The 14,919-nt window shown below is 39.7% G+C and overlaps 1 protein-coding gene across 5 annotated transcripts in view; it reads right to left on the reverse strand.

The window, feature by feature from the left end:
- Positions 1 to 11,137: 11,137 nt before the first annotated feature.
- fgf13a (fibroblast growth factor 13a) overlaps positions 11,138 to 14,919 on the reverse strand; it is an 89,568-nt gene continuing 85,786 nt past the window's right edge. For all 5 annotated transcript variants that reach the window (XM_046406891.1, XM_046406892.1, XM_046406890.1 and 2 more), the window contains one exon: positions 11,138 to 13,101. In XM_046406891.1, the coding sequence (XP_046262847.1) occupies positions 12,965 to 13,101 (137 nt within the window). In that variant the 3' untranslated portion in view covers positions 11,138 to 12,964. The remainder of the gene's footprint in view (positions 13,102 to 14,919) is intronic.

A 14,919-nucleotide genomic window follows, 5' to 3' on the forward strand; every position in this document is an offset into this window, starting at 1 on the left:
GCACAGGTGATACAGGGACCAGTCTTGGAACCCATCAGCTACTGATTTAGCCTTTGGGAGCGACAGCAAATGCCTCAGGGCTTCCAGGGTAACCACAGGATATACAAGCCAAGACTTCCTCTTCTGTGCACTGAAGCAATTTACAGTTTGTTTAGCGACTTGAGAAGCAAGAATGCAGTTGTAGTTAATACGATTAATCTCTTTAAAAACACATGAATCCAGATGGATTAAATAAACAAACCAAAAGCTAAACTGACTTCAGACGCTAGCCAGTGGGTGTCAAGATTACATTTTGGCTAACGTGTTCCACCCATTTTGTGTTTTCCTCATGTTTACCTGCAGGCCATCAAAGTTCATATGCAGATATCTGTTTATCGAGATAACACACAGGCTATGTTCTTGCCCAGTTTTCTCTGAGTCTCACTGAATACTGAAACCTTATGCCCAGCAAGTTTATAGCTCCCCTAGTCTGGTGGCTCCAGCTCCACTTAGAAAGCTAATAAACAGCTGACCAAGATATTGACATCCTGGTTCATTTGAGCTCAAAGGCTGAGCAGTTAATGGGGAGTTAAGCCACAGATCTCCAAGTATGTGCATTATTCATCTGACCACAAGTCACGCTATTGACAAGTGGAATCTACTCCAAATTATCAGAAAGAGAAACAGGAAGGTGCTTTGGATAAAAGCAATTTCCACAACATTATGCTGCTGGTGTGAAGCACAAGAGTCAGCAGTCACTCAGAGATAGAGACTAAAGATGTGACACCTAAGCATAAAGCACAACAAAGTTCCAGCTGGAGGGAGAGCAAAAGTGATTGTACAAAGGAGATAAGACAAGGAGATAACAGAACAGAGAGCCCTTAGAGAAACTGAGAAAAGGAGTTGTGATGGTGTGGAAGAGGAAGAGAGACTGTGTGGAGTTGTGTGACAGAGAGCGGGGGGAGAGAGAGAGACAGAGATGAGAGAGGGTGAGAGATCTGAAAACAAGCTCCCAGCTTGGTGTGTACACACACTGTGCCTTATTCAAATGAGAAAATAATCAGTGTCTTGTCCGAAATGCCAATTTACCTTTTTCTGCTACTGACATTTATATGAAATGGTCTGAAAGTTCACATCTGTTCAACCTTTATATGAAAATATACAGTACCTGACCAGTGAATAAAAAGGCATAGATGCAGCACATTTTTCTGCTTTGGCAGACTAATAACCTGATACATTCATGGTCCCTTTACAAAGTCAAAAGATGATCAAATAGGGGGTTTGCTTGTAGCTTGAGATTTTGCCCTATGTTTTTTATTCTGTTTATTTCATCCAGGTCTTCTCCCTTTGTCGTCTTGTGTTTTCCTCTGGCTCATATGTCTTAAATCCTTTTTTTTTTACCTTCTATTCACTCACTCCATTCTCCTATTCATTGACTAATGACATAAGTCAATATTATTAATATTTACTATGCAATTCATTTGTGTGGGGGTGTTATTGGTATGCCTATGTGGATGAGGAAATAGCCTTCTGCTTTCTCAGCAGAGCAAATTTCTTTCCTCGTTATCAGATCAATAAATCACACCACCCCACTGTTACGATAAGGGCAGGAATATTCATTCCTGGACCTCAGCCTGTGACAGTCAATCCAGCAGGATATTAAAGCTGCGCTTGTTGTTATGACAGGGACAGACATCATAGATGACATCTTTTAAACATTCAGTTTTAGTCTTGCTGTTTACCTGTGATACAAGGCAAAACATTTTCCACACAGCCCTTTACCAAGTTCTGTCTACTGTACTGTAGGAGGGCAGGGGAAGAATTTATGCTGCAGAGGCTTCATAAATATTGGATGTGGCCCTTGCCTTCCTGCCTGCCTGCCTCTAACTGCCTGCCTTATTGCTTGACTGCATGCTAAGGTGAGGTGAGTGCTGGTTGTCTGGCTCGTTCACTCGCTGTTATGTAATGCCTGACCTCATCCACTGCAGATAATTCAGGCAAGAGATGGGATTCCCTCCTGCACATGGAAATGAGCAGTGGGGAGAAAGGAGGGATGAGGCTGACAGAAGGGAGGTAGAGAGGGTAAAAAGGAGTGTGGGAGGTAGGGAGAACACCATGCGGCACGAAGAGAAAAGCGGGTGGTTGTTAATAATACGAGTGTGGACAGGCAGAATGGAAGGCAAAGGGGGATGCTAACTGAATTGCACTTGGACTTCAGAAAACAACAAAAGCAGGAATGACAAGAAATAAGTGAGACCAGATTCTTCATTTTGTGGTGGAAATGTGATATCTGTTGTTCACTGTATGAGTGGACAATTATGGTAAATAGGAACAGATGATTCACAGTGCTGGAGATGAGGGAAATGAGTACACCAAGTCTTTCCTGAGTGTAGTCCTGAGGGAATGACTGGGCTTTGCAGGGATTTTATTAAGTTGAAGTTAAAAGTAGTGAAGCAAATCCAGTTGGAACAGGTAAAGAAATAGTGAAACATAAAAATGGAAGCAATAATGAAATATTGCATAATACACCATGCTGGTTGTTTGTACATCTCTTGAATGAAACAAATTTCAAGTAGTTTTTCAGGTAACAGAATTAATTGGTTATGTCTCTGCCTGTAAAAGGTAGCTGAAAGGTGTTGTAGACTGAAGAGAATATTCATAATGCTAACTGAGATAGAGTAGAGAAATATAATTGGTGGGTGCAACAAAAGATCTGTTCATATATCTAATGAAATAATTACTTATTATAAGCCTTACACAAACCTCAAACCTCTCAAAGGGAACCATAATAATAATAATGAAATGGTCTCATATTTTGAAAAAAAAAAAAAAAAAAGGACAATTATGTAACTTTTCTCTTTTGACTGGTGTGGAGGAGACTGACTGAAAAGACAGAAGAGAGTGAGGGTGTGACCTCAGACAGTGGTTGCCATTTGAACCCACAATATCAAAGTAGATGAAATGTTTCTGATCCTGTTCTCACACAAGATTCACAGCCATCCAAAACTCAGGATGAATGTTTGTTTCTACCAAATAAAATGACAATATAGAATTTGCCAGGGAAAAAGTAAAATAAAATAATAATAATAAATCACGGGGAAAAGCATAAAGGAAACAAATAAAAAGAATAGAAAGGAGTCAGAGCTAAAAAATAAGGATTGATTGCCTGGGACAAAAAAAAAATACTAAACTGGACCAGTAAGTCTAGAAAATCACTTGCCAATTTGGGCCACTGGTAAAATAGACTTAAACACATTTTGTTTGTCCGGTGCTTATTATCTCAACTCAGATAATAAGAAAGTCTCTTTGTTATCTATGTTAAGAACTGCACAGTACCGATCGGTTACTCGTATTAGCAGGTAAACACGCTTATGAGCTGAGGTGCAGGCAAAAGTTGCAATCCTAGTAACAGTGCAGAACTTCTGTCTCCCCCCTCTGGCAGTGAGAGAAATTACACAAACACTGTTGACTTAATTATGACACCATAGACTCTGCCGTACTTGGAGTTGCTGTAGGCTACTCTGTCTCTGTGGTTGTTTCGTCCCTTCATTTCTGGTAAATCAAAATCTTTTTGTTTGTTAAACACGTTGCTACCCATCGACCAAAGTTGCCACAAACTCCAGATTTAAAAATTCAGTTTTAATGTGAAATACAGAGAAATTTTTTGCTTAATGAATGTTGTCATTTAGCAAAGGCTTCAAATGCGACAGATATTCATTTACCTGAAAAAAGTCCTTCACGTTGGGTCTAAATGAACATTAACATAGACACACAAATAACACAATATCACACAGACATTTTAGAAGAGCTACAATGTTAAATGGTTGCTCTAAAAACTTAATCTAATGTCTCTGAGAGTAAACATCAGGCTTTGGTGTCAGTCAAGAGGAAGCTTCTTGCCAGATAACATTTTCCAGTGACATTTAATAATCCTTCAGGGACAAATGCATCATTAATGAACCAGAGATATAAACTCTCTGCAGACTTTAAACTCAATAAACCCAGTAAAGAAGTATACAATACAACTGCAAGGAAATAAATAATGTAATTTATTCTAATTTTGTTTGTTGTGTGCAAAATAACTCCTGGCATTTATTGATCACATATTAATCATGCATAATAGTGGGAACTTTACCCACAAAACCTGTTTTCCTGTGATACGTGAGATGTTCGTCTGGCATCCACTCTCCTCATTCAGATCTATCATCATTATTATTATTATTTCCAGCAAATGTCAATCATCTAAATTTGCACTTTTATTGAATGCTGTTGTTGTGTAGTCGTGTTTGACGTGTGTTAGTCGAGTCAATTTAAAGTAATCTTTACTGCACTTGCGTGGTTACGGTTATTTGTGTGTCGTTTTTTTTTTTTTTTTCTTTTGCGGCCAAAAGCAGAAAAGAGCGACAGCTTCTTCTGTAACTGATTCTGTCTTAAACAGGCATATGATATAGTCTCACATGTATTGCAGACCCCTGTATAGAATCTAGTTGAAATCATATTGGCCTGGTACCACTGTTGGATACTGAGCCCTCTATGGCCCTGCCTATTGCACTGATAGTGCTGCTGGATCCGGAACCCTCTCCACGTCCCTGCCCGGATCCTGCTGCTCCTGCTCTGCACTGTTCTCTCTATCCTCCCTGTCTCTCCTCTCTCCCTGTCCTTTCTCTCTCCATCTCCCTGTCTGTCCTCTCCCCCCCTCTCCCTCTCAGGCGGTCACAGCAGAAGGCCGTCTACACTGAGTCTGGTTCTGTTCGAGGTTTCTGCCTGTTAAAAGGAAGTTTTTCCTCGCCACTGTCGCCAAATGCTTACTCAGTGTGAGGTTTTGCCCTGGAACCTGTTTCTCTCTGATTCTCTTCTTTTTTTGAATGTGTAGTTTACACACCTGTAAAGTGTCTTGAGATAACTGTGTTATGAATTGGCACTTTAAATAACATTAAATTGAATTGAATTGAACATTTTGCTGGAACTTGTGATATAAGCAAATATGGTATTGTTGTCCAAAGAATGCATATGGTATCACGATGAAGCTTTCAATTTACACCCTACTCAGCTCAGACAACCACCGGTGTGGCTACGTGGGCACTGACTCTGCAGAGACCCCTCTTTAAGGGTTGTAGAAATAGATTTTCATTCTTTAGAACTACATGTAATATACAGTACTGCACCCTGAGCAGACTGAGCACCAACATCTATCAAGCTGGATGAATCATGTGAAGCTAAATATCAAAATTACTGTAACATCCCCAAGTAATCACTACAGTTGTTGGCTTTTATTAAACTCAAGGTCTAGGATGGTTTTCTGTTGTTTTTTTTCATAATAAACATAATAACCGCAGCAGCTGGCATACACAACAACAACACAACAACTGTTCTTTCATGTCATTAACTGGGGATTATTCATTAAAGTAATGGCTTGTTCTCTTTGTCTGGATTATATTAATGTTAATCTGTCTCTCCTGCCTGAGAGTGGGACACCTGATCACTCACTGGGTTGGTCAAAAATCCTTTCAGGCTTTCACAGTGCTGCAACAACTAATTATATTTCTCCATTCAGTCTAATTATGCCCTGTGTATTTATGTAATTTTGACACAACAGCACTTGTGCTAAATTGTCACTGCATGTAGTCCCAGATAAAACATATAGTTGATCCAGTTGTAGAGCAGAACAATGACAGCTGACAGGTGTGTCAATGAGTGTGTCATTACTCATTTTTTTTGTTATTTGAATTTGAATTTTTAATAGTACATTTTTACATCAGCTTTGGTCTAATTTATTTTATCTTGTGCGGTTTCCCTCTCTAGCCAGAGGTCCAGCTGTACATGCCCCTCTCGAGATGTGACACCGCACTGAAATGGAAGCACTTCTATAAGTTTCTGAGGAGAGTCTAGATGCTGTACTATGAATGCAAGCATTCGCTTTCATTAAACCTGAATTATTCGCACTATATTGATCCATACACTGCAGATGATCAATAGTTGATGAGATGGATGGTTAAACTGACAGATACAGTATATCAAGTATACAATACGCAGTACAGTCAGAGAATATCAGGACATTGACACTTTTTTTTCAGTTTTTGTTTGTTAGCCATGCTAGCATTTCATCTAGAGATGTCATTGCTAGATGCTTGATTCACCACTTTGACCCAGACAGAAATATCTTTCTCTCTAATAATTTCTGCTTTAACACATGTTACTAATTCTCTGTGCCGGTGTAGTTTCCTCAGTAATAATAAGTGGGTCGACCTACCATCTCTGACAAAACAATCCACACTAAACTTAACTAGAACCTGAAGAGTAAGCAGGAGGCAACCCCCAACTGTACTAATGAGGGAAGCGGTGATGTCTTGTGCTATTTGTGGAGAACTTTATCACTGTGCATTCTGAGCAGTGCGTCTTGCCCATCTTTTCTGCCCGTCCCTGGTGCTCTGATGTGCTGGTGGTGCTGATAAGCAGAGGTGCGAGGCACTCTCTGCTCAGGCTAATCTGTTGAAAATGAAGATACCGCTGTTTGTGTGCCAGCAGGGGCGTATGGACAGGACGATGGAGCAGAGGTTGTTGGAGGGACGAATAGCAACAGACTCCAGTTGGGATTCTCAGCTCTCAGAGGGCATAAGGGGTGCTGTGGGACTGAGAGGCCAGGCACTTTCAAGGTTAGCAGTGATGCATTTCATTCAGTTTCATCAGTTTCTCAACCTGACCTGTTTTTCTTGTATGAGCCGGCGGCTTGTAGAATGTTAGTTGGCCTGTGATTCTCACTTGCTTATTTTTTACGTTGTTTTTCACGTGAAAGCACAGTCATACATGTCAGCTCTGTGCACTGTTTTTACTATAACTAATCTGAAGTGTCACTGTTTTCTCCCCTGGAGGAACGTGCACAGTTTTTCTTCCTAACGCTAGATAGCTGGGTGACTTCATGTATCTCTGTATTTATCTAACCTTTGTACCTTATTTTTTCCTCCTCAGTCATATTTTATTTGTCCCCACTCCCGCCTGTTTTTTCTTGGTATGTCTTCAGGGTTTAGACCCATATAGCGTGGTATTATATATAGACTGTTAGCTTCAATTTCTCCCCTCTGTTTGTTTTGGTATTGCCCATTTTCAGGAATTGGGACCTGCGATAAATGACACTCAATCATCATGCTCAAACTGGCCAATTCTTGACAACATTTCATTTGAAGATAACACAGTATGTACGGAATAAATGATAAACTTTCCACAACAATCAGATTAATAAGGAAATTGAGAAGAAGCAGTAAGAGAAGTAAACGAGACATGCAGCTGCCTCTCGTGGGAGGTTTCTGCAGCACTAATTCAATTCAGCTGTCTTTGTCTTCTTCCGAAGGTTGCAAAAGCATCAATATTTCTGAGAAGCTGAACTTACGAAATGCAAAGAGCAAATCATTCTAGCTTGTTTTATAATTACAGTAATTTCATGCATTGACTTTTTGACTGGCAGGTGGAAAATTGTTTTCTGTTTTACACACTTTTTGTGACAACACTTTCAGAAAAGACAAAAAAGACGCAACTGCAACACCAACAATTCACCATAATCCAAGTGAAATATGTATCACTGATTATTGAGAGTTGGCACAAAACATGTCCTGCATAGAAAAGTCATCTTCATGTTAAAACTCAAGAAATGTATAATGAATAACATATATACAAAGTTAAATCTAAAGGAACCATGTATGCCCATGTTATTATTCTCAAATATTTTTACAGCTTCAGTTGAATTTGTTAAACATGTGTGTTCTGTAGTTAGAAAGAACATGTTTTGATGCCTGTCCTCTCCAAGAGATCATAATGTAAAACTGCCCCAAAAAACTTTTAAAAACTCCACAAATTAGAAAATAAATGTGTAAAAAGAAAAATAATGGCTAAATATATCATACAATAAAATAGCATTGTAACGCAGATGTGTAGTATACTACAAAATATATGTAATTTTCATAAAAGCAATCTAAGATTCATGTCGTTTCTGTACATGTAAAAATGTTGCACTGAACAATATCAAAAGGCAACACTGCAACTGTGAAGAGGATGACAAAGATGGTGACACAGAGAAGGAGACTTGGTGAGAGAGAGAGAAAAGAAGCCGCTCAGCTTTTGCTGGCAGAGATAAAGGGTAATTAGTTATAGCATTCACAGGTACACAGTGCTCACATACCGTATATCACAGCTTCGTCTGCTCTGTCTCATCCGCGACAGATCACTGCAGAGCGATCTCACAAATCCCACTACGCTGTGGAGTGATCTAGTGTTGTTTGGCATGTGCGTATGTGTACGTATATGAGGCACACCCTCAGGATTTGTCTCAGGACTTGTTGGTCAGCTCCATGAATACTCATTAGTCTGGCCAAGTGAGGGACAGAAAAAGAAAGAGGAAGAGCAAAAGAGGAAAAGAGAAAAGGAGATTCACAAAGTGGAATTGGCTCCTCACACGCCATCTCTGAACAAGGCAGACAGCCTTCGTTAATGAATTGAACTGCCCCGTGCTAATGAATGGAGTCTAGAGATAGGCAATAGGAAATGAAGGGAATAGGGAGATGTCAAACTACATGAGCGATGAAGTAGCTCATATCAGGGCCCATATTACAGAGGCCTATTAGTTCTCCTGTCTCTGCAGGCAATGGGCGTAATGAGGCAGTCTCCAAAGACCAAATTGATGCCTACTCTATCTCATACTCAAAGGATGGAGAGTGAGCTTATTGTACAGCTGTACAATAGGCTGAAGCAACCAGCAAAAGTGTCCTTTGCTCATACTATTGTACAATGACACGACTCAGACTCGTATATTTATACCAGTGTTATCTTTCATTCTAATAGGGTCTGAGTTTGTTTCCAGTTTCCCATACTAAGATTAAGGAAAACTGTCCATCATTTTTCCATCACACTGCAGTGGAAATTTGTCTTTGCTGTGTCTTCTATTTTTTTTTATAGTCCTTATTGGTGTTTAAAGGTCTAAATGTTTAAGGACTGCAGCAGCACTCTGGACAGAAGATCAGAGTTTGCAACTGCACTGTTGTGCACTTTTGATGACATGAGATAAACAGATGTAAGCTGGACCTTTTGGATAATAAAACACACTCTACTTTCATTAAAATTATCCCTGGGTCATGACAAGCCTGGGTCAAATCTTTGTAAAAACAAATATTAAATCCAACCTCCAGTGGGAGCCTTGGAAATACCCATAATGCCAAGAAATACATCTGTTATATCTCTTGAGAAATTATTCACTTTTGTAGGGTATTACTATATGTACCATATACACTATATATATATATAGATATATATATATATATATATAGATATATATATATAATAGTAGGGGTGGTAGAACTGATGAAAGATATTGATCTTGAAGGTGTCCGCAGGTTATTTTCCAGGTAAATCATAGAGATTGCATTATGAATGTCCTCTTACTTCACAGTGTCCCCCACACAGCCAATCTGACAAATTTAAATCAAGATCGATATTGAAGAGGTCCACAATTTACGTTTTTTTCAGGTGAATCATAGAGATCACAGCATTTAATGTCCTACCATGGGGCTATGCTGATTGAACAAAATGACACACGTGGCTCTTCCTGTGGTGATGTATTATAAATAATGCATATTGAGTTTTAGCTCGCAACATGGGGGATGCTTGTGAAATGTCTAGAGATAGGCAATAGTAACCAAATGTAACCATCTTTGATGAAATGTGTGTAAACATATGTGAAAACTGAGAGATTCAGAGATTATTTCAAGTCTGGCTATAATCTCAGAATTGAGGGGAAAAAAAAGACTGCAGTTTAGATTGCACTTGATCTGTGAAAATACATATTCTTAATGGAGGTGACGGAAGCAATCACTGCAATTGCTTTCAGTCTTTGAACTTCATGGTTTAGAATCAAAAGAAACAGAGAAGTTGGTCAAATGTTCATTCATTTTTTTCATTTTTTCATTTTGTCCAGACTTGTCCAGTCAACTTTTATTAAAATGTTTACGAATCCAGCAGCAGCACGGATGATGAGGATATCTGTCAGTAAGATTTCCTAGTTTTTCAAACTAACAACAACAGGCAGTATTTGAAGTTGAAGTTTGAAAATGAAGGTAATGTGTCCTTGGTTGATATGTCCTATTAAATACCTTATTTTTAAATTCACAAAATGAATTCAGAAAACATTCAATATTCTTGTTGTATTTTTCATTTCACTACTTCTTGCATGTTGTGATAATATTTGCAGTAAATTTGAATATATTGTCTTTTTTCCCCCTCACATTTTGACACCCTTTACTCTTATCATTTGTGACATGCACTGTGAGCAGAGTGATCGTGGAAAAAACCCTCATCAGACAATCTGCTCCTTCCCAAGATGATAGAGACAGTGAAGAAGAGGGCTGATCTTATTGACATGGCCTGGTGGGTTACGTGTCGTGGCATCTTTCAGGTCAGTCTTTCACAGCTTGCCTTAGCAGCGACTGCCTTGCCAGGTAGTATCTACCTTGTGTCATGTTGTCTCTGCACATATGTGAAGATCCTATAGTGCTGCAGTGTTCTGATTTCATTAAGTGGGACTGTTTTTTTATTCTTCTTTTCTTTTGCACTGGCCTAATTATGTAAAGGCTTGTCTGATCATGTACAGCCTGCACTTCCCTTTACCAACAAGGAACTCTGAGGCAGATGGGTCTGGATGTGTTATCTCCAAATGGCCCAAATATAACATATATTTGTGGAAAAGAAGGTATGTGATCCTGTTTGCTAAAACCAAACTCAGGATCAACCTCAGGGAAAAACAGGTGAAAGTGATATATCTCTAAGCCAAGGAAGCACATGGAAAAGCCACAGCAGTGGAGTAATTTCCAGGTATCCAGACTTCAGACTTTGCCAAACCTCCCGGTTTGTCCACCTCAGCTCTGGGGTAACTGATGAAATATTCCACCTCTGTGTGATACATTGGTGTGCATCTAGGAAAAATGCCAGGTATGAGTGTGTGTTCAGGAGTTCCTCAAGGGAGAAGGCTTTTCAGGCTAGAATGCTGCAAAGATGGCTCCCAATTCTGTACCACTGACGAAAAAATTAATTCCCACAAACTGACTGACTGTCTGCTGAACAGGCTGGAGGTGAGATTATGTGTAAGGCAGCTGATAACACAAGAAGAAAGTGTGACACATTTTAAAAGTAAATCTTAATATAAACATTTTATTCAGTGCATTTTTGTGTATACAACAAATAATAAACAACTGGAAGTTATCAAGCAGCCACAATGTCTGCCTGTCAATGTTGTTTTATCAGATTGAGCCTGGTAGTTTGGAACACATGATCCAACATGGGTTAATACACATAGCCTACATCATGCAGCTCTAGACCAGAATTTCCCTGCTTTCTCCCATGCAACAGATAGGTTCACCTAATACAACCTCCGGAGGAAACCAAGAAAAGAAAGCCTCCCAGAAGCATGTACCAGACAGAAGTTATGTAGCTGAAGGGAAGAGTACGTAGCCCACAAAAAGGGTCCTTTTTGTACATTATCATGTTTGTACATGCCCTGTGCAAGAGGAGGAAGATGTTTTTTTCTTATTTTTTTCCACTTTTACAAATATGACGTGTCCTATAAAATGTTAAGCCACCTAAAATCCACAGTATTCTTTTTTTTTTTTAATATAGAAAATATTGTCACCACAATAAGTTACTCAAACACATAACAAGCATCCTGGAAAGGGGCCTGCATCATATTCCTAATGGTGAAAGGTATCAGTCAATATAAGTCGACTTAAAAGGATGGGGGGGCGGTGTCAAAGTATGACACAAGCACAGAGAGAGGAAACAGACCACAAGGACAAAAGACATTATGACACAGTGGTAACATAAGGGAATGGGGACACAGACTAGTCGTTGCATACCTCGGCCGTCGAGCATATCAGCAAAAAAAGCACAACATCAAGCACGCTGCCAACTTCATAGTGTTTAAATTCACTTCCTTTGTCCATTGTTTTTCCATAAAATCGTTGCTTGCCTTCATCAAAAATGTACAATGAAAAAAAAAGAAAAAGTCCAGCTTTGCCTTTATACTGACTTGGTTTTCAGCGGCTTAAAGGGACACTCTTTCGTTCTGTCTTTGGTTTGCTGGAACCCCTTTCATTGATGAAACAGCAACAAAAATACAATTACTGAACAATGGTAAGGGACAAGAACGAGAGGGGATTAAAACAGTAATCAAATAAACAGCTTTCAGCTAATTCAGAAAATTAGCAAAAACCAAGGTGCAGCTGTGGCATTTCTGAAAGAAAAACAAATACTGCAAGAGAGCCACGCTGTCCTTATATTTCAGGTCAGCTGAACATAGGCTTCATTTTCCCATGCTAGAGAGCTCAGTCTTTGAGCGTGTGCACTAGGACGCAGGAGAGCTACCGTCTGGCTGGCTACAGTCCCAGCAGCACTGGGCTGTGCCACACCAGGGAGTTTATAGGCTTTGTACTCACAGAAGCATGGACGAGACAGAGATCAGGGCTTGTGCTGTACCACTGCAGCCTTGTAGACAAGCACCATTACTGGCTGCTCCGAATGCCTACATGTCTAACTTCTTGTCCCTGTCTGACAGATGCACGAGTGCTTGGTGTCTACATGACTTAAGAAAAGTTACTGTCCACAGGAAATTAAGTTAAATAAAACGTGATTAAAAATGAACTGGTATGTGATCATCGCCAAAAGAGAGCGGTCAAGGTAACAGATAACTCTCAATCCCAAAACAAAATTTTTAATTACTTTTTTTTAATGATTGATGTGTTTGTTAAGTGTGTCACTACTAATGCTGTTTTGATGATGACTGACCAGAATGATACCTAACTGCTTTTTACTGACGATGTCTGGGTGCTTGTGTGTGGTTTGTTGTCGTAGCTAGTCCTGAACCGCTGATCGGTGAGGGAAGTCTGCATGGATTCACGCTCTGCTGGAGGTAAGGTTTTGTGGTTCGGCCCCAGGCCTGGGTTCGGCTACCGGGCTACGTTGACTCATTCTGGCTTACGGCTTTGCCTCCGTTGAGCACAGCTGAGGCACTCCGACTCTTGGTAGGTGTGCCGCTGCCAGAGCGGGAGAACTCTGTCAAGTCATGGAGGGATGGCTCTCTGTACATTGCCACTGTGGAAACACAAAATAAGTGAGAATGAGACAAATTGACATTTTAATCAAGCAACAACAGAAAACAAGAACTGTCAGTTAATGTATACACATAGCTGTAAAATCTGACTCCACCCTTGCGGTTAGACAAGGTCCTGAGAAGGTTAACATGAGTTATTACTTATAGTTCCCTGTAAAATGCTGAATCAAGACATCACAGCAGGCCAGGTTTGGTCCTGAATCCTACATTCGCAGCATGGCATTATAAATTCAGGAGTTGCTAGTGCTTTAGCTTTGCTGCGTATGCAGCAATGACCTAATATGCATCTCAGCAGCCACTTTTCAGAAGGAATATCAGTAATCTGAGGTTCACAGTCTTTGGTTTCAGGATGTTGTCAACATCCTTCTGCCTAGGATGCTGTTTGATGTTCATTCCTCAGGGAATCTGTGGCTGAAACAGCAAACCCAGTCCTTCAGACACTTCACTTAGCCAAGCATTTTTTGTTACAGCAGCAATCCAGAGACCATCCTTCTACGCATCAGTCAATGGCAGGGTTTCACAGGGAAACTGCTGATGATTACCTCCAGTCTTGTTAGTGAAAGTACCGTATGATTATAATGGTGGGCGACTGACCTTGGGATAAGAGTGTCACCTCTTCACCACCGCAATAACAACCATCCTTCTTGCCATTTTCCACTTTCCTCCACACAAATCTGCCCATGTTTCTGTGATAGATACCATATGACTGACTACACACTTTCCCTATAAAGGCAGCTCTTGTGTCTTTGTGTCAAGACTTTCAGGAAGAGGATTGTAAGAGGATTTTCCAGTTTGGGTTTGAATGACTTGAGCTAAACTTGCTTCATCCAGAGGAAGACAGAATGAGAAGCTGTGGGCTGAGACTCACAGACTGGAACCAGAAGAGTAGTGAGTAATGGCTGGAAGAGATGCCTTTGCCAATGCAGAGACAGCTTCTTAATTGGTGCCCTGTAACACCACTGCCTCTGAATCTTTATGAGCTGGTGGAACAAATTCGCCTTTATTTCGCTTTTTCTCTCTCTTTCTTTCCTTCGCAAAGCTCTTTCCAAACCACTTGCTACATCTGGAATTTAAAATTATGTAAAAGATTTAGTAAATATTGTGCACTGCTGGATAATTTAAAGTTTGTGCAAAAGATAGAGAATGTCTTACATCTTTGGGCATGACAACAAATGTTTTTATTCAAACTGTTTTTCTCATTTTAGATTTTCTGTTGAACCTCATAAATACTATATTTCTTCTTACAGATAAAATTCACAAAAGGCAGCTCAGGGTAATGTTGTTTTTTTTTTCAAATCTGTTAGAATTACTGTCTCACCCAGCCTATATCTATCTTTGTTAGTCTCTTTATCTCTCTTCTCAGTATTTTCCTCTCAGCAAAGAGCAGGGCAATCATTCCCCGGCTACTGCTCTTAAGTGTGTTTGAGACCCCCTGGCTGGCCCGTTAAATGAAAGTGAAAAGCTATTATAGTGATCTCAGAGGGCAGACATAGATCCTTAATAAGATGCTGGCTTGAAGAGCTCCACCAAAGCTGCATCAAAAGAAATGAAGAATTTAGTGAAATGAAGAATTTTCCCAAATGGGAACTATCCAGCACTGCAATCACTGCTGGATTTGAATGAAACTCTATATTACTGAGATAGTTCACACACATATGTACAATGTGAAGACAATACTATTGTTCAAAAGTTTGCCTGTATTTTTAAATTTTCTTAAAAAAATTGAATACATTGTAAATACCTGTATTTTGAGATTTTAGTTTTTGTTTATCCTATCTTTATTGTTTATCCTATTTTTA

The sequence above is a fragment of the Scatophagus argus genome, chromosome 12, assembly GCF_020382885.2.
Source record: "Scatophagus argus isolate fScaArg1 chromosome 12, fScaArg1.pri, whole genome shotgun sequence".
Classification (NCBI taxonomy): Eukaryota; Metazoa; Chordata; class Actinopteri; family Scatophagidae; genus Scatophagus; species Scatophagus argus.